This window comes from Chenopodium album, chromosome 21 (genome assembly GCF_948465745.1).
Source record: "Chenopodium album chromosome 21, dcCheAlbu1.1, whole genome shotgun sequence".
NCBI lineage: Eukaryota > Viridiplantae > Streptophyta > Magnoliopsida > Caryophyllales > Amaranthaceae > Chenopodium > Chenopodium album.
In genome coordinates this window covers 36648307-36672164 of record NC_137854.1, presented here as the reverse complement: position 1 = coordinate 36672164, position 23858 = coordinate 36648307, and the positions used below count along the sequence as shown (strand labels likewise).

Sequence of the window (23858 nt, the reverse complement as noted above, 5' to 3'; positions counted from 1 at the left end):
CCAAAGTGGGCAAAGACGCAAAGTCCATGATCTTCACCACAATGTTGACCCTTTGTCGTAAAATATTCTACATGGTGACCTTGTATTTTTATGTTTCTCTATTCAATGGATTCATTTTGAGGGAGCCATGACATTTTCGTAAATATATCAATAAATTAACCCAGTTAGCATGACAATTTCGTAAATAAGTGAACAACTTTTATTAATACGCGAATCCCACAAATGTTGACTTATTTACGAAAATGCCATGCTGAGATTTTTTGTTGATTTATTTACGAAAATGCCATTAGATAAACAAAATTTTTTTATTATCGAGATAAACTTGTATTTTTCTCATTTTTATACCTCTGGATTTTAACTTTATTCAGTATTCACTATATGTCCATATACACATGAAAATTTTTAAATTCACCGTATTTTCATAAGCTTCACAAAAATATCACCACATGCCCTTTTTTCTTAATACCATTAGTCATTAAGGGTTAATAGTGTCTTGTGGCAGCCTCTATTTCGCTCTTAATTAAACTATTTAATTAATTAGTTAAAATAACCCTTACAAAAATAAATAAAAAAAAATCCCACCACTGCCAGCCACCTCTTTGCCCCCAAAACCGCCACCCAACACAGCACCCCGTCGCCCACTCCGAGACCATGCTCACCAGCGCGTCGGCGCCCGCGTCCCTTCCTTGAACCACTATACCCAATCTGAATTACCCTTCCCTCCCCGCCTAAACGCCTCCCCCACTAGCCCTTCCACCTTAGTCGAAAACCACCATGCTGAAACCCCTTCGTCGGCGGCCCAGAAACCCCGCTCTCACGTCAATGCCGCCCAATTTATATGCAAATAACCAACCTAAAATCGAAACCTTAAGGTTCGTTAAGGCTCGTTTGGCAATGCCGTGGTTTTCTGTTTTTTGGTTTTTTGTTTTTCAAACTCATATGATATATGTCATATAATGAAACAAAAATTAGACAAACTTATTAAAATCATGATAATTTTGAAAACCGACAACAGAATAGTGGAAACACCTTTTTTTTGTTTTCTGTTTTTGGTTTTTTGTTTTTAAAAAAAAAAACTGAAAACGGAAAAGTAAAAACAAAAATCAACGCCAAACAAACCCTTAAACTTTGGTTTTAGGGTTTCGGTGTGGTGATTCAGGGAGGGAAAGAGGGTGGAGATAGTAGGTAAAGAGGCGAATTAGGTTCACTGGCGCGGGGGAGGAGGTTTGGACGGCCGACAGGTGGGGGGGGGGGTTTTCGAGGAAGGGAAGGGGTTTTAGTGTAAGGGAAGGGTGGTTCAAGGGAAGGGAAAGACGTTGGCGGGGGGTTTTGCGGTTGAGGGGTTCAGGGCAGGAATTGCCGGTGTGGGGTGGATGGGGGTTGGTGGGTGGCTGGGTTGCAGTGTGGAATGTGGGTGGGATTTTTATTTTTATTTATTTTTTATTTTTTAATAATTAAATTTTTATTTTTAAATTAAATGAGAATTAATCGTATGCTGCCACGTGACATAATTAGCCTTAATTGATTAACGGAGTTAACATCGTTAGTCATGTGGGAATTCAATGACATTTTTGTTAAACTCAGTGGCATATGGTGAATTTGAAAATTTTCGTGTGTATATGATGAATATAGTTTAAAACTCAACGGTATATGGTGAAAAAACTGTTTTCATTTTCATTTTTTTCATGTTGATCCTTCATTTTTTTTTTTTAATTAACAACCATAAAACAAAGGACTACAAAATATGGCCTAATCTAGCTAATTTAGCCAGATTATGAGCCTGGGCGACTACACTTCGTTCGACCTTTAAGCACACAACAAGACCAAGTCTAGTGGCTATATTGAAGATGTCTTCTACAATATTCCTACGTACAGTAATTATCAACGAGGGTTGGGTTCCTAAGTCCAGCAATTGCCCGTTCAAAGTCTGTGTTAATTACCACATTGTTTGCTCAAGTGCTTGCCGCTTTCAAACCCCAAAGGATCGCAAGACATTTTGATTAAAGCGATGTCTATGCTCGAATTCTCATAGTGCCCTGGCATCTCCCACAGTCTCCGCCATCATTGCACCACGCTATAGCCTCTTCCCAATCCGACTTTCCTTTCCCTTGCATCCTCTTCCACGACGATCTCAATCAAAAGCTTAAGCTGATGGTTGAGGCCCAGGAATATGTTTTATATTCTATCACTCCCTCTCACATGAAAGGCCCTTTGGGCTTGAAATGTGGATGCAACACAGGCCCACCCATACCTGGTGCGAATTAATTCCACTTTGAAGGAGGGGTGGATGAGATTCGAACCCGTAACCTTTGTGTCACGCTGGCTCTTGATACCATGTTAAAGGACCATCTCAACCAAAAGCTTAAGCTGATGGTTGAGGCCCAGGAATATGTTTTATACTCTATCATGTTGAGCCCATGAACAACCCACATGTGAGCATTCTTCTTGTCCCACACTATAAAGGGGGAGTGTAGTGGTAATGAAATCCCACATTGAAAGAATTCAAGAGTTACCACCACAATATAAGGCTAAGGGGCTACTCCCCTCATTGCCATATGGTTTTGAGGAGGAACCTCCTTGGTCTTGTAAAGTGGTGGACTTACACTCTCCCGTAACGGGTGCGGCCAGACCCGTATTTAACACCCTTGCATCCTCTTCCACGACGCATCAACAACAATATAGATGAACTCACTACTGGTTGCTTCTCCGTACCTCCAGATTATCCGAGGGTTGATGCGCACTCTGGTGGTTTGTTGGTGAAGGTCTATTAGTTATTCTACTCACCGATTTCCACCATCTGTCGGCATATACCTGCGCCATATGCAACAAGTGTGAAGGAGATGTACTAATGTCTGCAAAGATAATCTGATTTCTATGGTTCCAAGTAGCCCATCACACCGCTAGGAAGTGATCTCCTATCGACTCTCTTATTTGATCTAATATAATCATATAGCTAAGAGTCTCCATTAACTAGTCTTGAAATGGAATTATGATGTTGTCTACATCAATTCAAGATGGCTTGCTTCATCACAAGGTTATTGGTTTTAAATGCCACGTGTTACAAAGTAATTTGTCAAAAAAAATACCACCCCACCCCCTTAGGGTTGGTTAGGGTTGGTTTTGAGTGGGTTAGGACTGACTTCGGTTGGGGGTGGATTTTGCTATGGTTTGGGGTGAGTGCGGCTAGTTTTAGGGTTAATGGGGTGGGTTTTCGTGCTAGGGGAAGGGATGGCCGGTATGTTTCGGGGGTGTGGGAATTTCGATGGTCAGGTGGGGGAAGGGGAGGAACTGGGGGTGGGAGTGGGTCCTATGGGGGACAAGGAGGGATTGGGTGGTCCAATGGGGAAGGGGAGAGGGCTAGAGTTTTTGTTTTTTGTTTTAATTTTTTAGTTTTTGTTAATCAATGCTTGACACGTGTCAAATGACCTGTTATATTAAGTTGTTAATTGAATAATTAGTCATGACCTGTTAGAAGAAAGCACCCCTAAAATTGGAATTATTCTAAAATAATTAAAAGTTAGAATTATTTAAAGTAAATGGCCCAAAGTTGGGATTAATAAAACCAATTTTCCTATACTATATACTGATATACATTAAAACAAACTAACAATATCACATGTGACAATTTTTTCATTATATGTAAATCACCAATGTTGGTCAATGGTCCTAGATAAAATTGTGAACAATAAAAAAATAAATAAAAAAAGCCAAAGGAGAAGAGATAATTTAACAAGTATGCATAGGCACTCATTCGAAAAATTACTTGTAATAAATTTTGTTGAACAAGAATACTTCTTAGTTAACACTCTTTGAATAACAGATTAATACAGGGAGAGTGAAGAATTCCCTTGCACAATTCTATTCTTTTTACCAGACAAACAAAGCAACAGGCGACCCATGCATGATGCACAACACACTGGCTTTAGTGATGTATTAAAAGTATTATGATCAAAGTCTCGTGTTACCAGAAGTAAGCGTTAAACTGTTGCAATTCTAAGAAGACTGGCGAGAAGATTTATTATTGGCAACTTTATAATTCCGGTGTAAGTCATATATTCCACAGCACATTGCTTTGGATTGAGAAATTCACATGTAGATAATTATATCAAGCAGAGTGTGGGAAAACATGATACAACCTCATATCAGTTTTACAAAATTTGTAGGTACAAAGAAAGAGACAAGAACACCTAAAATCACACAAGGAATACACACCAAAAGGCACAAAAACCCTCTGAATATCTGCTTTAGCAACCCAAGAATATATCCTGAACTTCACTGCTTCGCACATATCTTTCGGCAGTAACTTTGAATTCGAGTATTCAAGTGCCTGCAAGCACCATCAGACAATGAGTTTATACTTACATCCTACATGAAGGGGCCTTAAACTCATATTGGAATCTGCCAGAGCTCAAAACTTTTGCGGAAAGAAGCACTTCATCCATCTCTGATAACATCATTCAGCGCAGTGTACGTTTGATCATCTATGACGACGGACTGGTGATCTTGATCTTGACTTTGACCTTGACCTAGATCTTGACCTTCTCCCCCTGCGTAGAAATATTAAAATTATGACAATTTGTGCAGCTTTATAATAATTGGCAGACTTTACCTTCACCTACATTAACCTGTGTTAGTAATACAGAGTTTTCTCCTATTACATACATATACTGCTGTCACCCCACGATAAATACGTTGTAATATAATGATAACTAAAACGCTGCTCTTTTACAGTTGTTCCCCTTTCTTCTGGTTTATGCTTTTTATTCGGTTTTGCAACAGATAACTAAAAAGGACTAAGGATTTAAGGAAGTTTAAACATCACACCAAAGCATACCTGCTATCGTCAAGAGAAGGGTAAGGAGAATGCCTGCGCTGTGAATGCTTGCTATGAGGAGACCGTGAAACTTGTCTAAAAATGAAAACATCCATTATACAGATCCCAAGAGCAATGACTTTATATATAAGACACGACGCTAAGCCTTAATCACTGTAGGACTATTTAAGAACAAGAACCCTTGAAATAAACATTGGCTTATTGACAGGAAATTGAACTGTCTACAGGTAAAAGGAGAAGGGTGTTTACTGTTTACTATGTCACTTAGAAGACTCTAAAAGCATGAAGTTAAGTGCCAGATTAAATAAACATAAATGAGCCAACACGCTACAATTCTATGCACCCTGGATAGAGAGAGAGAAATCCCAAAAGAAAATCAAAAATTGCAAGCACAAGCCAAAGCTACTGGTCAACCAAAACATATCAACACTAGTTGATATATTATAAAATGATTATTGAAAGAATATGATGGTTAGCATTGTTAAAATAATAACACTGTAGTCATGATGTAACATTAGTAACAGTAGCAGCAACCACAGAAGTACAGTACAACCTACAACCACAGGTACATGGGGTAAAAAGAAAGTACACAAACGTACAAATCACAATATAAGTCCTGAAAAGTGAACAAATTATATACAGGTACAAGGTATCAGTGAGAGGTAAGTGGCCAACCACTTTAGGAATTCCAAAATAAAAATTGAAATTTATGTCATACTTATGAGTTATATTATGATTACAGCAATATCTTGCAGAAACACTGTAGCCAGATACAGAGTACTACTCAATTAATTCACAAATCACAAACATATCACAATATATTACACACTTTCAGTTTTGCTCTTTGCCAAGAAAAAGCATTTGAAGAACAAAGATTCAACAAGAACTACAATGCAACACAATGATAAACTTTAAGGCAGTTAACAGGAGTTACATTAGTCGTCATTGCACTAGGATTTTATTTTGATTTATCAAGCTTAAATTGAGCCAACCAAGATAGCATAAGCAATGAAGAACACCAACAGCACAAGCTTGTGCAAAATCAAATAAGCATACAGCACATTTTAACATTAAACCTACAAGGCTACAATAGTTAAACAGGAAACTGTACGTATCCAGAAATAATTCCCTTTCAGATGCCAACCAAATCTGGAATTATTATGCTAAAAAGAGGAAAAACAAGAAAAGAAAACAGCAGTTCTACGGTAAGATTGTTATGAGGTACTGTATAACAGAGGTGACTTCTAATAAGGAAAAATAGTACACTTTCATCTTGGGTACTACATATGGGATTCATCATTCAAGAGGAGGGATAAAAGCTTTCAGCTTAAGTTCTCAGATCCATCAAGATACATATGCTCTATCAAATACAAAGCAGTTATTAAATTAAATCAGCAGAAAAAATACTTCAGAGTAAAAGCAGCCAATAATTCCATCAAAATTACCACATGCACTCTCCTTTAAATAGGAAATCAGTAACCCAGAGGAAAATCTTATACATGTTCCACATTCAAAATGATAACAAATATAAAAAGATACACTTAGGGATATGTAAGATGTAGAAACCATTTGGTACATACCTTCGCTTAGACCTGACAGGAGAAGGAGACAAATTACGCCTTTTTGAATGAACCTTCCTGTAATATAAAACAAAATAATGTAACAAATGGGCATTGGCAAGTACCAGAGACACAGGAGGGGGATAATAGAAGGGTATTTAATCAACCTTTTAGAGTCGTTTGAGGCTTCATCATCAGAACCATCTGAAACTACTGCGCTTTCCTCATTTTTCCTACCTCTACCAACTGATGAGGAACGCCTTCGTTTGTGCCTACTTGCATCACTTGAGGACTTGTGTCTTGATTTATCACCTTTATCATCCTTTGTTCTCTCTTTTTTCTTATCAGCGTCATCTTTACCACTTCTCTTTTTGTCTCTCTCCCTTTCTTTTTTGCCATCCTTCTCTTCATGGTGAGGGGACCTTCTCCTAGAATCTGATTCCCTTGTTTTCTCCGCGTGTTTATCATCATTCTCTTTCGATCGATCTCTTAAAATATTGTAATCCTCTGTTTTATCCTTCTTTTGACGCTTTGGATCTCGTCTACCACGAGTCTCCTCCTTCTCAGCTTCCCTTTCCTTACCAACCTCTATCTCCTTATAACTGTCTTTTCCAGATGAGCTCCTCTTACTTTCATGTCTATCACGTCTTTTGGCATCTCTTTCCTGGGTATCATCTTTGGCTGACTTTCTCACATATTCTTTATCAGTGAGAACATCTGGCCCACTTACAGTTGCTTTGCGACCACTATCTGTTAACTTAGCAGATTCAGACTTAACGATAGGTTGTTCATCATCAACAACACCATCACCTTTCTTACCCACAGACATGGAACTTCTAGAAGAGGATTGCTGAACCTCTTTATTCAACTTAGAAGCAGGAGAATCATGGTTGCCATTACTACGATCACCTTCAGTAGCAGCCACATGTTTTCTGTAGTCTTCAAGTTCTGGCTGTCGATGACCATTCTCTCCAGCTACTTTGCCAGGCTTGGACATGCTTGAAGTCTGGTATTCATCTTCATCATCAGAGGAATAATTTGCCAGGCCTAAAACATTCCCAGCCCCAGGAGTACCAGAACTAGATTCTCCACTAACATGTCCCTCGGATGCTTTTGCTTTTACAGGAATAAGGACCTTAGCAGAAGCCTTAAGAGCTGGAACAGTTGGACGTGGTGGTGATGTTTTGAGAATTGGAACATGGTTCTCAGGTTTAGCCAAAGCTGATAGAAACAGCACCAATTCAGAGGGCCAAGATGTCAGGTAAATATCGAAATAGATGGCAACAAAAACACGTGCATGCAAGCATCATAACAATTACCGTCAGCAGCGAGATCATCTTCACTAAGTACTTTTGTGGCGATTTCATCAAAAAGCTCATCAGTCACCTATGTGCACAATGAAAAAGTCAATAAACCCAGAAACATGAAAATGAAGACAACTTTCAACTCCCATAGCAACCTTCAAGAGAACTTCAGTCAAAACACGTTTTATTTCCTGGTTGATGGCAGCAGTTTTCTGCACTTCTTCATAGTCCTAAGAGAAAGAAATCATTATAATACAACAACATCAGCTCAAGAGTAGTTAACATCATGCTGAACACTTTTAACCTGCTTAAAACAAACACAGGATAAAATACCTCATCCTCCTCTTCAGCTGACTTGGCTGAATCCATGCTTTTACTGTCTGCCTGATCACCCTTTGCTGTTGACTTATCAATAATTTCATCTTCGTTTGATTGACTTTCCTCTTTAAAGGGCTCTGGTGTCGAACTTGTAATTGTTGCTTTATTCTTAATTATTTCCTCTCTTAGCCAGTTAGGCACTGCAGCCTAACAAGAACAGAAAAGGAGCAGATATGACTATACAATTTCTCAAACAAATAACAAAATTGACCCTTGTCAGAACAAAAGAAAATGCCTTTTTAGGACGTTCAGAACTCAACGAAGCCCCATACGCATCGATGGGAAAAGCTGCAGTAGAATGTAGAGAACCTCCTGCACCCAAACCAACAGGTGAAGTAATGGATGGAACCGTTGGCTGAAAGCTTGGGCCTCTTCCAAACATAGGTGCAGGCTGTCCAGGATGTGGAGGTATACCTATAGACGGATCATGCTGCAATAGTTTTAAAAAATAAGCTTATGTTTAAGCAGATACTTAATAGTCTACATATAAAAATGTCAAATCAAAGACCTGTGATGCTGACGGAAATGCAGGTGTAATAGGTGGATAGGATACGCCTGGGGCAACAGGAGCTGACCAGGCATGCAAAGAAGGCACAGCAGTAAAAGAATCTGTTCCTCTTACAGGACCTGATGAATCAGGATAGCCGGATTGCATCTTTGAATCACTTTCATGATTGTATCTTGGAGCAAAGCTAAGAGGCTGATCCATTGGATCCATTGCATGATTTCCATATGCAAACTGAGTATGATCCATCGGTACTGACCTACCATCAGCAGGAAGCAATGGATGTCCATGTTGCTGTCCCTGAGAGCCATCTTCCTTACCTGCCACATGTTTTGTAATCAACTAGCTGACAATATGCCTACAAATCCACACTAACATGCACTCATACTCTGCTTCAACCATCCTTTATGAGATGGGATAGTGATTTTACATTATAGCCAGAAATTTAGGTATTGTTCTAAACTTGTAATGCATCTTTTAAACTACAGGCATAGCTTATTCTAGATCCTACCACGCTAAACACTAAAAAGGTAATTCTTCTTCTTCTTCACCTTGAACACCTTAATCCCATTAGTGGGGTCAGGCGTCAGCTACATGAACCAACATGAGGACCTCCCAGGAGGTCACCCATCCTAGTACTACTCTCAATCATTGTGGCTCATGCCAAGCGATGTGACAAAGTTTACACTGGCTGTCACTGGCCTAGCATAACCCTCTTCCTTTATCCAGGCTTGGGACTGGCAGCGGAAAACCCCACTGGCGGAGAAAAAGAAAAAACTTAATAACTGCTGGCCACAAAAAAACTTATTTGAGCATATGGACTGGTAGACGAGATCCAAAGCGTAATTAAAAAGATAAGGTAATTTAAAAATTTATAAAAAAAAACTCTCAATACTATAGTCACATCGGTAATACAGGCAAGCATCTGACGGTTGTATGAATTATAAAATAGCTCAAATAAGACCTGCAGGAGTATGTAAGTGTAACTGTATCCTACATAACTGAATTTAATTTGGAAGCTTATAAACAATCAGAAGAATATATATGCATATATGTAATATACGAAGAACGCCAAAACATCAAGACATTATTAAAAGGTGGTCAGTTTCTTGAACAATGTGATTCATAATCTCTGCACAAAGACCTTCAGTTCATAAAATGGTTCTAAAATGTCCTCTTCTGAGCCATTAGCTAAAAATCCAACATGTGGTTAAAGCATTAGTAGCTAGGATTTGAGTAGCCAATCTTGTCATAGCTTTAGGCATAATCGTTCATGTGAGCTACTTCACATGAAAACACAAAACTCCAAGTTAATAATTACCTGGAACAGAAGAATAACTAGAAGGTACCTCCTGCTGATGAACAAAAGAGCTTGTTGATCCTTGATGGCGAGGAAATGCAGCACTCGTATCTCCACCAAGAGCTCCATCTTTAGTAGCGTATGAGAGATGCGCATCTGGGGCATATGAACTGAAGGATGCAGGCTCCTGCTGATGAACCATCGGTGGTCTATTTAAAGGTGCACTTGATGCTTGATAATTCTGATAGCCAGATGAGGGATAGGAAGCTTGCTGAGCATCTTGATAATGAGATTCAACAGGTTGGGAATACTGGTTTGCATAGTGTGATGGCTCTTCTTGCCGTACCACTGATGTGAACTGTGCCTGTTGAGGCTGACTTTCCATCGCAGACCTGGCAGATGCCCAAGCCCTTGCCTTGGCTTCCCAGTCTTCTTCATTTGCATGGGCTGTTTCATAGAAATAAGATCATTAAAGAGATGTCACCTTGCTTGGTTTTAACAGTTTAATTGGGGGAAGATGAAGAGTTCAGCTTATTTGTCTGAACTTATTAACACAATAGAAAATTTTATATGTGAGAGTGTCATAACTTGATTTTCACTGTTCCTTATTGCTGAACTTATCTGGAATTATTTAATTTTCTGAAATCATTGAAACTTATATTGTCTTTATAAGTCAAAAGAAGTTGAACAGAACCGAGACCAACGTACAAATAAACACTGCTAAAGAAGGTAAGAGCTGATATTGAGTTCATGAAAAAAAAATTAAAACATTAGAGCCTAGAGGTTGAAGGTATAGTATGTCTATCTACAATCCTAAACATGAATCCTGATAAGATAAAATTCCCAATGAAAAGACCATGAATATGGCCAATATGGATAAATCCAATAGTGTAATACAATAGAGCTAAGTCACTAAGAATTTGGACTATGGAGACAACTAATTATGCCCCTTTAGTAGTAGCCAAATTCACATAAGCATATTGCTGAAGGCGTTGCAGAAGAAACATCTGACCATGCAGTAACTATCATAGCCAAAGGAGATGGTTTACCTGGATATTCCCAACCTGCATGATGGTTCCAATTTGCATTTGTCCAATCCTGTAAAGTATCGAGAAAAACCTTAATAACTGCTGGCCACAAATAACAATTACAAATATATATAGATCCCAGCAAGCCACAAGAAAGAAACAAAAAGTATTGTATAGTGGGGGAGGCTTAAAGCAATATGGATGCTATAGATTGGAAGTGAGCACAGCAATATACTAATAATAAGGAGTTTAATGCATATGGAAGGAGTCATAATACACGGAGTATATCATATAAGATAATTCATATTGGAACATCAACAAAGGCAGTAAAAGAGTTGTAATAATCACTCCAAGTCTACATGAAACAGCTACATCTTCGAGTGAGAGTAAAACATGTTGGCCAGATGAAGAGGCATGCAAAACATCACTCTGTCCATTGCATAACTGAGGTGTCATCAGGCCAAATTATCAATATAGCACCAAGTTACCTTCTCGATTTTTCCTTGCTTCCAGACTAAAAAAAGCAAGAGGCTAACAGGTGCTCATGGTATAGAACCACTAAACTGATAGCATTTTAAATAAATTCAAACCAGTTCATTATTACTACAAGTCTCCATGAAATGGCTAAATCTTAGGTGAAAGTACAACATATTGACCGGATGAAGAAGCATGCAAAACATTACTCTGTCCATTGCATAACTGAGGTATCATCAGGCCAAATCATCAGTATAGCACCAAGTTACCTTCTCGCTTTTTCCTTGCTTCTAGACTTAAAGAAGCAAGGGGCTAACAGGTGCGCGTGGTTCACCCTACAGTTTAACACCCTAAAATTTGACTCAATCACCATGTCCAACTATGATAACAAGAAATCAAGCAAAATGTCCCTTACAAAAACTTCTCATCTGTATAATATATGCAGCTACAATCGTCATTCATTGAGCTTAAGAACCCCAACCGGTAAGACATGCAAAAACTTATCTTTAATCACTATCATCATACTTCAATATTTCAGAACTGAAATCAAATGTTACAGGAATATCATATATTCTTCACAAGTCATCAAACAAAGGCAACAACATTCAAGATTCAAAAATGTCAACATTTACATTTACCCACAAAAACAATAGTAGTATACATAAACAATCAACCATAAAAGGAAGATAATTTAACAATTCCAATCAAAACAAAAACAGCTTAGCTTAAATAATTCCAAGAAACCCCAAACAAAAAAGAAAACCTACACTAAAATTAAACACACCCTAAATAAAATCAACCACAAAAAACCCTAAAAATCAAAAACCCTAGAAAAAGAAAAAGATACCTGATGCTGGTAAGGAGGAGGAGGAAGAGGGGGTGCTTGAGAAGGACGAGGGGGAGGCGGCGGCGGAGGAGGGTAAGCTTGCGCAGGAAAAGGCTGGTGAGAGTGCCCGGGATACGGCGGCGGCGGAGGTTGCGGGCCCCATTGATTCTGCTGCGGCGGCGGCGGCGGAGGGGAAGGAGAGTGCGAAGGGTGGTATTGAAATTGGCCGGAATACCAGGAGTTTGCCGGCGGAGGAGGCGGCGGCGGTTGATTGTGGTGCGGAAAATGGGGATCAGCCGCCATTGATGGCGGAGCTTGAGGTTGTGGTGGTGGCGGAGGAGGTGGTCTCATGTAGTGGTGGTGCGGCTGTTGGTAAGACTCCATTTTTATTTTCTCTCTCCTCTATTCTTTCGTTTCTCTGTGATATAGAAGTATGATGCAATTCTATTTGATTTGGGGTAAGAACGAAGAAGTGTTACACTTTTTTGAGGTGAGGAGGATATTTTTTACTCAAATTATAATTTCGGCTTTTGATCTGTTGCTTTATATTTCCATCGCTTAGTGATGATGCGATAAAAGGGATATAAACCGAGTCTTGGATATCACCACCTAAACTTTACTGATTAAGGTAGTTGTTTGGTTGACATATATTTTGTCTTTTTACTATTTTAATCAAACGAATTTCAAATTAGTTTATCACTCATGGAAACCCATTAGGGTTTGGTGCAAGTCAGCAAGTATGATTTGAATAGTTTACCATTAGGTTAAGCTTTAGTTTGTTAAACCCTTGATTGTTTTACCAACAATTGAGCTAGGTTGAAGTGTTGAACCAACCATGGGCAAACTAGCAAATGGTAACGGTCAAGGTTCATAGAATTGCAAAATCCATTTTGTCTACCAAATATTGTCTTGCTCCTGAAATGGTAAGTTAGAAGACCACATATTATAAGTTAAGTTCCATATTCAATATTGTATCCAACATATACTGTTACAAGGAGAATCCAACGGCACAAGAAGGTGCAAATGCGCACTGATTGATGTGATACTGTATAATGTACACTTGCAAGTTAGACAAATTCCAGATTGAACTAACTAGTTTCTATATATTGGATTATTAATACACAATGATATAAAAATTGGAAGGAAAAACAATGTGTCGCAGCTACATCAAAAAATTGAGCTGCGCCTTTTAAGTCATGTGGTCGCCACCATCAGTCCATCAACCCACCAAAGCACCAATGCACAATTTCTTCATTGGATCTGTTACATGAAAATTTTGACTTTTTGCCTAATTCACAGATCAGCAGCTGAACCATGTTTGGTTCAACCTCTCGTGGGTCGTGACTGCAGTAGAAGACTACTGTTAAGAAAGGTAAAACAGCGCACCAATGTGTTCTGTACTTCATAGCAAGTAACTTTCATGGAATTGCTCAATGCTTCAAGCCACAGCATCTGCTTGTTTACGGGTTAATCTTGCATACAAGCCATCCTTTAGAAGAAGCTCCTTGTGACAACCCACCTACACAGATAAAACTGGACTCGTAAAGACGACAGAAGAACAAAAAAAAAACAGCCACAGAAGAACAAAATTGACATCACTTTTGGACACCAAAGGGATAAATTTGCACATAAAAAGTTCACCTACAGCTAGTTGCCTATAAGTCAATTTACATTTGCAATTAAAATTTTCATCTATCTCATCAACTTTCTACCATTACTTGGTGGGAATTTTAGAACATCGTGCCAAATAACACATATTATACATTAGAAAGCTTCAAATCAGAGGCTTGAGAATCAAGATCGTGATTGTCAATCATTTATGACATGACCTACCTCGACAATATGACCACCACTCATCACTACTATTTTGTCAGCAGCTTGTATTGTTGAAAGCCTGCATAAATGGAGCATCAAATTCAACACAGTGAGAAGCCGTGAAAATGTGTGTGATCACTTTTCATTAAAGGCTTTTAGGTGATAGACAGACCTATGTGCAATTACTACGACAGTCCTCTTCGATCGCGAGTCATTTTTTACTGCACGAAGAACGCCCTACATACAAATTGATAAAAATAGCCATGTCAAAATACCCTCCTTTCATATTCTTTTCCCCACTTTTTTGAAGGAGACAAAAAAGGCAATCTAATACAGCTACTCAGAAGGATTTATCAATATTTTTGTTTCAAGGAACTCATGATATTTCCCATGGTTGAGTGTATCCTGGTTGAGTTATACACAAACCTTGATATTGTGTTCGCTTTCTGCATCCAAGGCACTAGTAGCTTCATCGAGAATCAAAATGGCTGGATCTCTGACGATAGCTCGAGCGATAGCAATCCGTTGTTTTTGTCCACCGCTGAGCAGATCATCATCAACAATGGTATTATAACCATTGGGCAAGGATGAGATAAAGTCATGAGCAAAAGCTTGCTTAGCAGCCCACTCAACATCTTCTTGTGTGACCTCTCTGGGACACCCATATCTAATGTTTGAGCTTATGTCCATTCGGAAAAGCCGAGGCTCCTGTTCAAAGAATGTGTGAGCATGGTAGGTTGTGAAAACTATATCTCTATTACCACACAGGCAGGTTACTAGCTGCCTGGCTGATCCATCAAGCTTTAACTCAAAAGTGCAAGACAAAAACCTGGCCCACATATCCCATCCTTGCTCTCAACCATTGAGCGTCCAACTTCTTTAGAGGAAAGCCATCAATTAGTATCTGCAGAAAAGGATAAGGCAAAAGAAATAAGTATTCTTTTGAGAGAGTGTAAACCTATAGTATGAGAGAGAACAAGCATTCGGAATCTAAGACACACATACCTCACCACCAGTTGGCTCATAAAGACGTAGAAGAAGATTCACGATTGTGCTTTTACCACTGCCACTAAGACCAACCTGACAAAATAACTTGATTAAAAATGGGTCTTTAATGCCATTATACAGAAAGGAAATTAAATACTATTAGTAGTCCCTTTTCAAATGCTGATGAGCTATTGATTTATTGTTCAAGCGTTTGCACAAGCCCCAGGCTCCTCCTCTCCTCATGTAACTATGTAAGGCCGTCAGAGCTATGTTGGGGGGGGGGGGGTGGAACTGCCAGCTAGCTGACCCACTGGCCCAACTAGGTCCAGGGCAATTGAAAACTTCTGTGCTCAAGCCTGGCAAACATGAAAAGCAAGACTACAAGTCTGTGATTGATTGGACTAAGTGGGCACCATACAAGGGCAGATGGAAGAACCAATGGGTGGCAGGGACCCTAGCCCCTCCAGAATGGGCTCCGGTAGTTTTTTCTTTTGGTGATAATTTATGAATTTCAACGTCACTACTCCACAAAAGGTAATTGAATTTTTTTCAAAAATCCAGAACACCCCCTCCCCCCAAAAAAAACACCCAAACAAAGAATTTAAACTCATCGTTAACACCAAAGTACCAAATTTTAATAATGAAAAAGAAAGAATTGAGTAGTCCCTTACTATAGCAATAACTTCATTGGGGTGCATGGAAACATTAATGCCTTCTACTACATGTACCTGTTCAAACTTAGCATGTTAGTCACATAAAATAGTGCAAGCAGCTAAATAAGAGCTGGAACCTTATAAACTTTCAGGTTGCAATTGACAAGTCACTACAAGGAGCTAAACTATGGTATTTTGTAATCTGAATTACAGTTCTGAGATACATGAAACCTACATTTCTGATTTTTACACTCGAATGTATTATATTATACCAAATGGTTCAAGCAATTTAGTGATAGAGAATACAATTTGGAAGAGATGGCGAATTAAAAAAAAAAGGATAGCCACAGCTCATTGCTCAGAATATGAAAGACAAGCTACCCAAAAAAAAGCATCTCTAAATTTTCACAAGGCATCTAAGCTACTAACTCTGTTTCACATTTTTTTGCAACTTTGAAGAGTGCACGAACTCTTAGGCAAAATTTGTTTGTGAGTGTAAGATAGAGAGAAAAAAACAGGAATGCATGTGATGAGGAGAGAGATAAAGAGAACTGACAACCTAAAAAGGAAAGAAAACATTAGTTGCAAATAATGTGTAGCATCCATTTTTGGCAAAAGTTGCAAAATGTATGAAACAAAGGTAGTACAATACTTCCATCCTGCCTACTTGCTTAGTTCCACGGTCTTAACTCTCAAGTTCCACAGTCCACACATCATCCAAGCTACACCAGCATATTATAGCATGTGCAGTATAAGACAATTCGAGACACTACCAGAGTTAGTGGTTATGTGCTAACCGAGCATTAGAGTCTCTGAAGATTGAACATACCTCAGGCCTTGTCGGATAGGAAAAGGAGACATCCACAAAATCAATATGCCCAGTCAGTTTTTGCAGTTTCAATCCTGCATCATGTTTCCAAAAAGTAAAATAGTAAATAACTATTAATAATAAGTGATCACATATTCACATATAAGAGCTAAAGCTTAAGCATAGAAGAAACACAAGTTGCATGCCAAGGCATGTTTTATTTTCTAATAAATAGTGAGATGGATAGCCAAGCAACTAATATAAAAAAGGATCACAAAATTCACAATAGTGATATTGATATGAGAGGTCCAGAGTTAGAATGCGTAAAGCCATTATATCATAAGAGCACAATCAAAATAAGTAGTCACAGTTTTAAAGAGCAACCAAGGATTTCAATGGAGCGAGGAGACCATGTCAGGACCAAGTTCAGGAAGCAAAAACATTAAAAATATTGATCTGAGAGGTCCAGAATCCAGATACTTAATCCTAGTGAATTTTGTTCTTCTTTATTCTATACATATCTAATTTTCAGACCAAGAAAAACCTTAAATCTGAGAAACTACCTTCCGAGATGAACTGTTCACTAGGCACAAGATCCATCAGCTGAAATACTTTTTCACTTGCTCCCACAGACTGCATTAATGATGATACATTATCCCCTATCCACCAAGTGGAATAGATTAGCCATTCACTATATAGCAAAAACTTAGTTAGTTGTTCTGCTGTTAGACGACCGGCCAAAATAGACATTCCCCCAACCAGCACAGCAATGACCTAAATGGTGAAGAGATATATGTCAGTTTTCACAATACCAAGAATTTAGGCTCATAAAGTTTAGAAAAAAGATAATCTAACACTGTTGGGAGCCATTACCAAAAACTGGAGACGCTAAATTGGGTATAATAGCTAAAATCAAGAGCACAAACAGCAGTTTTTACTCTAAGGACATGAGTTCAAGCTTTTACTGTAAGGGCACGACTTCAAGACTAGGGCTACGTTCCGTTCAACATTTTTAAGTAAACATTTCCTTTTTATCAGAAATGATCAGATTAGATCAAACCATATCATTTTAATTGTGTTTGTTTATCGCAAAACAAAAAAAATAAAAATAAAATAAAATAAAATAAATAAACAAATAAATAGATATGTAGTTTAAAAATATTATTTATAATTTAAAAAAAAAAAAAACCACCATGTTTGGAAAGTACCCATTAATACATCCCATTAACTAACATTTAATTAGGATTTTTGTGCATATAGTGGATGATCAACTAGCTTAGTTGAATAAAGTCTTAAGGAGTGGTACTCAAGACCTGGGATCAAATCCCATCTACATCATTTGCCCTTGTGCTCTCTCTACACCCAAAAAAAAATGTACACATAAACTCAAAGCTTGGTCAAGTCAGGAAATCACATCAGATCAAATCAAGTAAAGTGCACATAGCCTAGAAGTAGAATTTTGGTATGAAAGCAAAATGTGATAGACACCAATAGACAAAAGCAACCAGCAAAGTGTACCAGAATTTTTAAATCAACTCAGCCCAAAGTTAACAACAAGCATTCAAATAATAAGTAGCCAAAAGGTATGCACTATGCAGTAGTATACAATATTAAAATCTGAGATTAGCATCTTGATAGACAATGCTTGTATTTTTCCTTCATTATTTTATCCAATCATATCAATAATCAGAAAAGTAATGCTGCGCAGCTTGGTCCAAAATGGTTTTTGTCGTATACAAAATGCCAACGATTTTGCAAATCGCACAAATATAAAAGTGGTCAAGCATAAGTTGAGTATTTCTACATAAAAATAAATAATAAAAAAATAATAATAAAAAAAATTGATAAAAATTGTGCCAAACCTGCGTTGAGTGATAAAGAGTATTGAAGCTGACATTCCAAAGTCCATATGCAGCACTTTGTCGTAAGCTGATACCAGCTAATCTTTCCAGCCACACCTCATACCTATCCACAATTAAATGTAGCTCATTTGTTTACCATACAAACAGCCTGGTTTGATTTTTTTTATAAAGTATACCCACCTTCCTAATTCTTGCTCTTCTGTGCCATAAACTCTAACAGTTCGCATCAAAGAAAGTGTCTCTTGAGCGACCTATGTCCCAAAAAAAACTGAGTAAGCAGATGTTGCCAGGAGAGAGAAAAAATAAATAAAAACAAGGAGAATTATGGGCATTACATCATTGGCAGAGGCAGTGTACTCCTGGGTCAGCTTTGCTGCCTTCTTCTGATACCTGTAAGACAGATTTCAGATCCTTTCTCACAATAAAGTGACAAAGCTGTTAAAATCTGAAAGACAACATGCATAACCAAAGTCCAAATCATGGCCCACTAACCATGATTAACAAATCACCTCTTCTGACTTCCTAAGTCACTTAGGTTGTCAGGTGTGATATTGAAATTGAATTTTCAATCACATGGTACGAAAATAAGAGGAGAGGGGTGTGTTGAGACTAAATTTTTTTAGTGGTCACAGAAGGCCATGTAAGGACAAGTCAGAATTTCATTCCAACAAATAAAGGAACAGATCAGCATAAGGTCATCTGTCAGACTAGAAATGCACTGCAGCAATATGTTGAACTTTTTTTATCTCAGGGTAAATTTAGGTAAGCAAGGAAAGTATCCTAAAAGGGAACATTTTCCAGACAAATCAAATTTCTTTTCTTTTCACTATGTATTCTCTAAAAGCAAGATTCGACATTTAATTTTGACCAGCACGAAATTGTTCAGAGCATGATTTTGGAATGCTAGAGTATACATAATAGATTATTTGTCAGAGTAAGAAAGCAAAGGAATTCTATGTTCCAAGTTTATGAAGCAAGCATGGCATGAAAACTTACTGGCCATATATAATCATAATTGACGAAAGAGTGATGCATATTGCTAAGGTGCACAAACCAAGCGGCCATGATAAAATTAGCAGATAGATCAAGGCACCAGTGCCCTGAGATAGCAAACAAAGAGTGAACATTATCGAGTAAATATAACAAAGATCTAAATTTAAGCATACAAAAAATAAAACATTATAAAAAATAAAATAAAAAATAAAAAATAAAAAAAAGGGTAAACATTCCAGACAAGCATAAGGCAAAGGAGAACCTGCAGAATATTGCGTGATATCAAATTAAGATCATTTCCAATCACACGAGACACCTGCTGACAATCTGCCCCGAGCCTGCTAGTGAGATCACCGACTGTTGAAGCATCAAAAAAGGATATGTCCTACAGAGAGAATGACTCATATCAATACATTAAATTTCTATATCCCAAGGAGGGTCTTGGAACCAATATGAAGGCTCAGCACCTGAAGCATGAGTGAGGAATACAACGTTTCTCTCATTCTCTTGACCTGCATATGAGCATGAACTATGAGTCTATGATCAAGATGAGCAAAACAAGATGCCAAACAATAATTAAAAGGAAGAAGTTTTTTTTTTTTTTGAATTTGAGCTAGTCCCTTTCCCCAAGTAAATGTTAGTTTGTAAAGGAAGAAACAAAATCTCGGTCAGCTGAAAGTCTGAAACCAGGAGTTCATATAGTTTGAAAGGATGACTGATGCAGCCAGTGGACATTTACAAATCAGAACAAGTAAAGAAAAGTATGTACAAAAAACCTCCACTCACTAGGATCATATTTGCAACGCTGAAACAGCCTCCTCTTATGCCACTGTAGCTCAAATAAACATGTTACAAGTCAGTTGCTCTATTACATAACTGTACATATATTTTATACTAAAATTATTGTCACAAACATCAACTTGTACTTCAACAAATTATGATTTCAAATTCAGGCTATCTCAGTACTCAAATTTCCCAAGACTTGATCCCTGAAAATCCACGTGGCTTTAAGGGAACAGTGTAAAATACCCAAATACCCAATAACATTGATGTGCAATAAAGGGCCAACAGTAGATAAAAAAGTACATGACAAAGTTAAACTTTCTCACTAAACATTTAACATGGACTTTCTTATGACTAGTTCTAATTAATCTCCATCACATGGAACATCTTTTGTATACTTGATATTTTCGCTAAGCATGTCAGCAGTTCAATGAAATGTTGTCCCGTGAATAAATCACACTAAATTGAACCACAGAGTAGTCTCTAGCATTCCCCAGCTCTTGTCAACCTAATATAAGGAATAATACTTAGTAAAAAGCAGGCCAGTCAAGGATTTCATAAGGTAGATAGTAAGTACAATAACTTGGCACATTGACCGACAAGATTCGGACCATAAAATTAATTGCAAGAAGCTTTGTAATGCCTTCAAACTTTTAACACAATATTCCGATATTTTTGACAACTAAGGTTTGAGACTTTGAGCCATGGGATAAAACCTAATTACTACCTCCGATTACTTTTATATGCGACTTTGGAACATTTTATATCTCTTAAATAATACTCCAAAGTTGCATGTAAAAGTAATCGGAGGTAGTATTACCTATCAGGTGACCAACATGAAACATATCATGATATCAAGCAGCAATTCATCACCGTCTACATATTTCAAAAAGTCATTCCAAACATGCAATCCATGCCAACATAATATGATATCAAATTGCTGCATAAAAACAAGGCCAAGCAACATTGTTGAAATTCATTACATTTGAAGTGTGGACATGTATGCTTAGACCAACATCCAAACTCACAAAGGATGATTCAAGGGACAGGAAATCAGCAAAAGTTGAGGCATAAGAACTAGGAAAACTACAAAGTGTCATCTCCTATATTATAGTTCAGAGAAAAAGGATGTATTGACCATACAAGATTTTGACCTGCAAATTCCTGCAATGATGCAAAAAATAGACAAAAGAACCACGTTTCGACGGAAAATCATAGCATTGCCACTCTGTGCTGAAAAGATTGATGCTGTCAAGAAGTGTGGTATAGAGATCTCTGCAAGCTGAAAGGGCAAAACAAAGCACCATTTTTCCATCAAACACATGAACAGAACATCTGCTATCAATTAGACTTGTTAAACAAGCAAAGTCATAAAAACTGCATAAGTATCAGACATAGTCACATAGATCCCTTTATCCATTCATAAAAAAACTAAAAGTATGAGCACTGTAAATTAGAGATAGTGACAATCATGGATTTCAGTTTTTATACGAACAATGGACACCCTAGTAGTTGCTATCTAAAAAGACGGAAATTTTAATAGCCAAGCATTTTGCTTCACCATGAGCCAGTAACAACACTGAGTTACTGAGTACACTATTAATCGACCACTTTCAATTAGGTTATAAACCTAATACTGACAATTGTAACTAGCCAAGATCAACTGAAATAAGCATGTCTTTACTTTCACTCATGTCACAACACTACTCAACAAGTATTAGGTATGATTTACGTACTTTTATTTTTTTTAATCCAATTCTTCAAATGTGTAATTGCTTCAAAACAATGAGCATAAACTTCTAAAAATGATCCATAGTAAGGTATCATAAAGTGGCAAGTTTAATTTTGAATGCTTCCATCAGTATTCTTCAGAGGCGACACAAGTATTATGAAATAATAAAAGTGAGCCAATGTAACAACTAACAAGTAATAATTCAAACCGAGAGAGTATAATGTTACTTCTAGTCAGGCGTTCCAGCATTTAAACCCTCTCTAACTCATGTTAGATACTACTCAGACATTTTGGTAAGCAAAGCTAGCTTTTGCAACAAACTAGATGATGTAGCTTCTAAAATATTTCCACCTTGAACTCCAATTAGCATCTAAGTTTTCAGCTTCCAACCGCCTTTTCAATCAACTTTAGACTTTCAATTAACCTTTTTAACTATCAATTTCGGCACGCTCGAACCTTAACAAACCACCTTTTCAGTTTTCGCCATATCCTTAATCCATAGCAAATTAAGCAACAATTACAGGTTTAATTAGAATACTATATCAAAAATTAAAATTGGATAGCAGGCATAAACACCTAATGCGCATAAACACAACCATAATAATATACAGTAAAAGATATGGGAGAATATACCGCAGTGATAATTAGAGCAGAAAAGGCAGCAAAAATGACCCAACGATCACTCCTCACCAACGTCCACATCCGATGAAGCGCATTCCAAACAGTCACCGGCTTCGCTTTAAGATCAACCTCAATTTCTTCATCAGACAACTTCCACCATTTTCCTCCGGGCAAAATCGCCGGCAAAAATTCAAAAATCCGTCGAATTCTCTCTCCTAACTCAACCTTTTCTTCAAATTCTTGATTCTCTGGATTAGTAGCAATTGAGATTCCGTTGACCGACGCCGCCGCATTGACGGGAAGAATTCGCCGGCGCCGGAGGAAGTTTCTGGAAGGAGGAGGAAGGCGAAGGGTTGAGCATGGTGTGGGGAGGAGAGAGAAAATTCGAGGGTTTGGAAGTGGTTGAGAATGGCGGAGAGGAAGAGGAAGTGGAGGGGTGAGTTTGAAGGTGAAGGTAGAGAGCGCCATTGATGATGAGGTATGAGTTTGTGTAATTATTACTTCTACCGTGTTGAAGTGCTAAGTCTACCGTTGATATTATGCTGCGTAAAGAAGACACACACCAGAAATTCCTTGGTTTTTTCATTTATCCGTTCTTTTTTTGTTCTTTTTTGTTTTTTTTTTTATTATAATTTCTAAGTCAAGGAATGTGCTGAACTTGTGTTGGTTGGTGAAGTTAGACGGTTTAGGGTCTGTTCTCTTCATATTATTTTCAATTTAGTTAAGTTCTTATTATCCTCCTTTTATAAAATATTCAGTTTAGCTCAGCTCAGTCAATCGGAATAAGCCCTTAAACCTGATCAATGGGTAGGCCGGGATGGTTTTGGTCCGAGTTCGAGTTTTTAAAATCAGCCAATTTCTTGGGTCAGGCCTAGTTTTAGGCTGAAAATCCCAGGCCCAAACCTGCTCAAAATGGCTAGGTTGTGCTGGCTTTTCAAGGGGGCCAAAAAATGAAATAAAATAGCATAAAAATGCATAACCAAGCCTCCCAAAAAAATTTAAAATTGGGTGGGGTCGAGCTCAACTCGATTTCTGATCGAAAAATGCTGCCCAAAACCCATCCAAGTTCGGACCGGGCCATCTTTGATCAGCTCTATGTGAAGTTTTGGCCTTGTCAGAACAGTTGGCTTGTAACATACCATCTTTTATTGTCAAAGGCCGACTTTACTCGAGATATATTTAAATGAGCCGTTGAAGTCTATTTCTTTTTTTGTTATAGATGGGTTAAAAGTAATTTTCTTAACTTTTTTTTTTTGCTAGATTAGTACTCCGTACTCCATAACATTTAGAAACTAGATCATAGCTACACTCCCCTTTATTCATTATGTTATATTATTCAATTATCGTGGTGTACAAGAAGTATAGAATTAATTTTTTTCCCTAGATTTAGAAAATG

General features: G+C 37.8%; 2 protein-coding genes across 4 annotated transcripts; both read right to left on the bottom strand.

The window, feature by feature from the left end:
* Positions 1-4077: 4077 nt before the first annotated feature.
* On the bottom strand, positions 4078-12702 carry LOC145601028 (uncharacterized). Of its 2 annotated transcripts, XM_081656935.1 has the most exons (12): positions 12230-12702; positions 10930-10978; positions 9902-10327; positions 8584-8900; positions 8311-8505; positions 8031-8222; positions 7853-7927; positions 7713-7779; positions 6561-7614; positions 6415-6471; positions 4835-4909; positions 4078-4547 (listed from the first exon to the last, which is right to left on the bottom strand). In XM_081656935.1, exons 1-12 carry the CDS (start codon positions 12590-12592, stop codon positions 4478-4480), a joined length of 2940 nt encoding a protein of 979 aa, XP_081513061.1. In that variant the 5' UTR covers positions 12593-12702; the 3' UTR covers positions 4078-4477. The 2 variants fall into 2 exon arrangements, with proteins under 2 accessions (XP_081513061.1, XP_081513062.1); XM_081656936.1 differs by lacking the exon at positions 4835-4909.
* Positions 12703-13149: 447 nt separating this feature from the next.
* Positions 13150-23036, bottom strand: LOC145600185 (ABC transporter B family member 26, chloroplastic-like). Of its 2 annotated transcripts, XM_081656083.1 has the most exons (18): positions 22475-23033; positions 21264-21391; positions 20113-20155; positions 19794-19838; positions 19589-19711; positions 19330-19433; positions 18669-18723; positions 18514-18584; positions 18334-18436; positions 17035-17245; positions 16493-16566; positions 15682-15738; positions 15029-15103; positions 14853-14927; positions 14450-14731; positions 14196-14260; positions 14042-14102; positions 13150-13727 (listed from the first exon to the last, which is right to left on the bottom strand). In XM_081656083.1, the coding sequence occupies exons 1-18, from the start codon at positions 22928-22930 to the stop codon at positions 13647-13649; spliced, it is 2109 nt and encodes a 702-aa protein (XP_081512209.1). In that variant the 5' UTR covers positions 22931-23033; the 3' UTR covers positions 13150-13646. The 2 variants fall into 2 exon arrangements, with proteins under 2 accessions (XP_081512209.1, XP_081512210.1); XM_081656084.1 differs by lacking the exons at positions 13150-13727; positions 14042-14102; positions 14196-14260; positions 14450-14731; positions 14853-14927 and having other exon boundaries at positions 15035-15388; positions 22475-23036.
* Between the last annotated feature and the right edge of the window lie 822 nt (positions 23037-23858).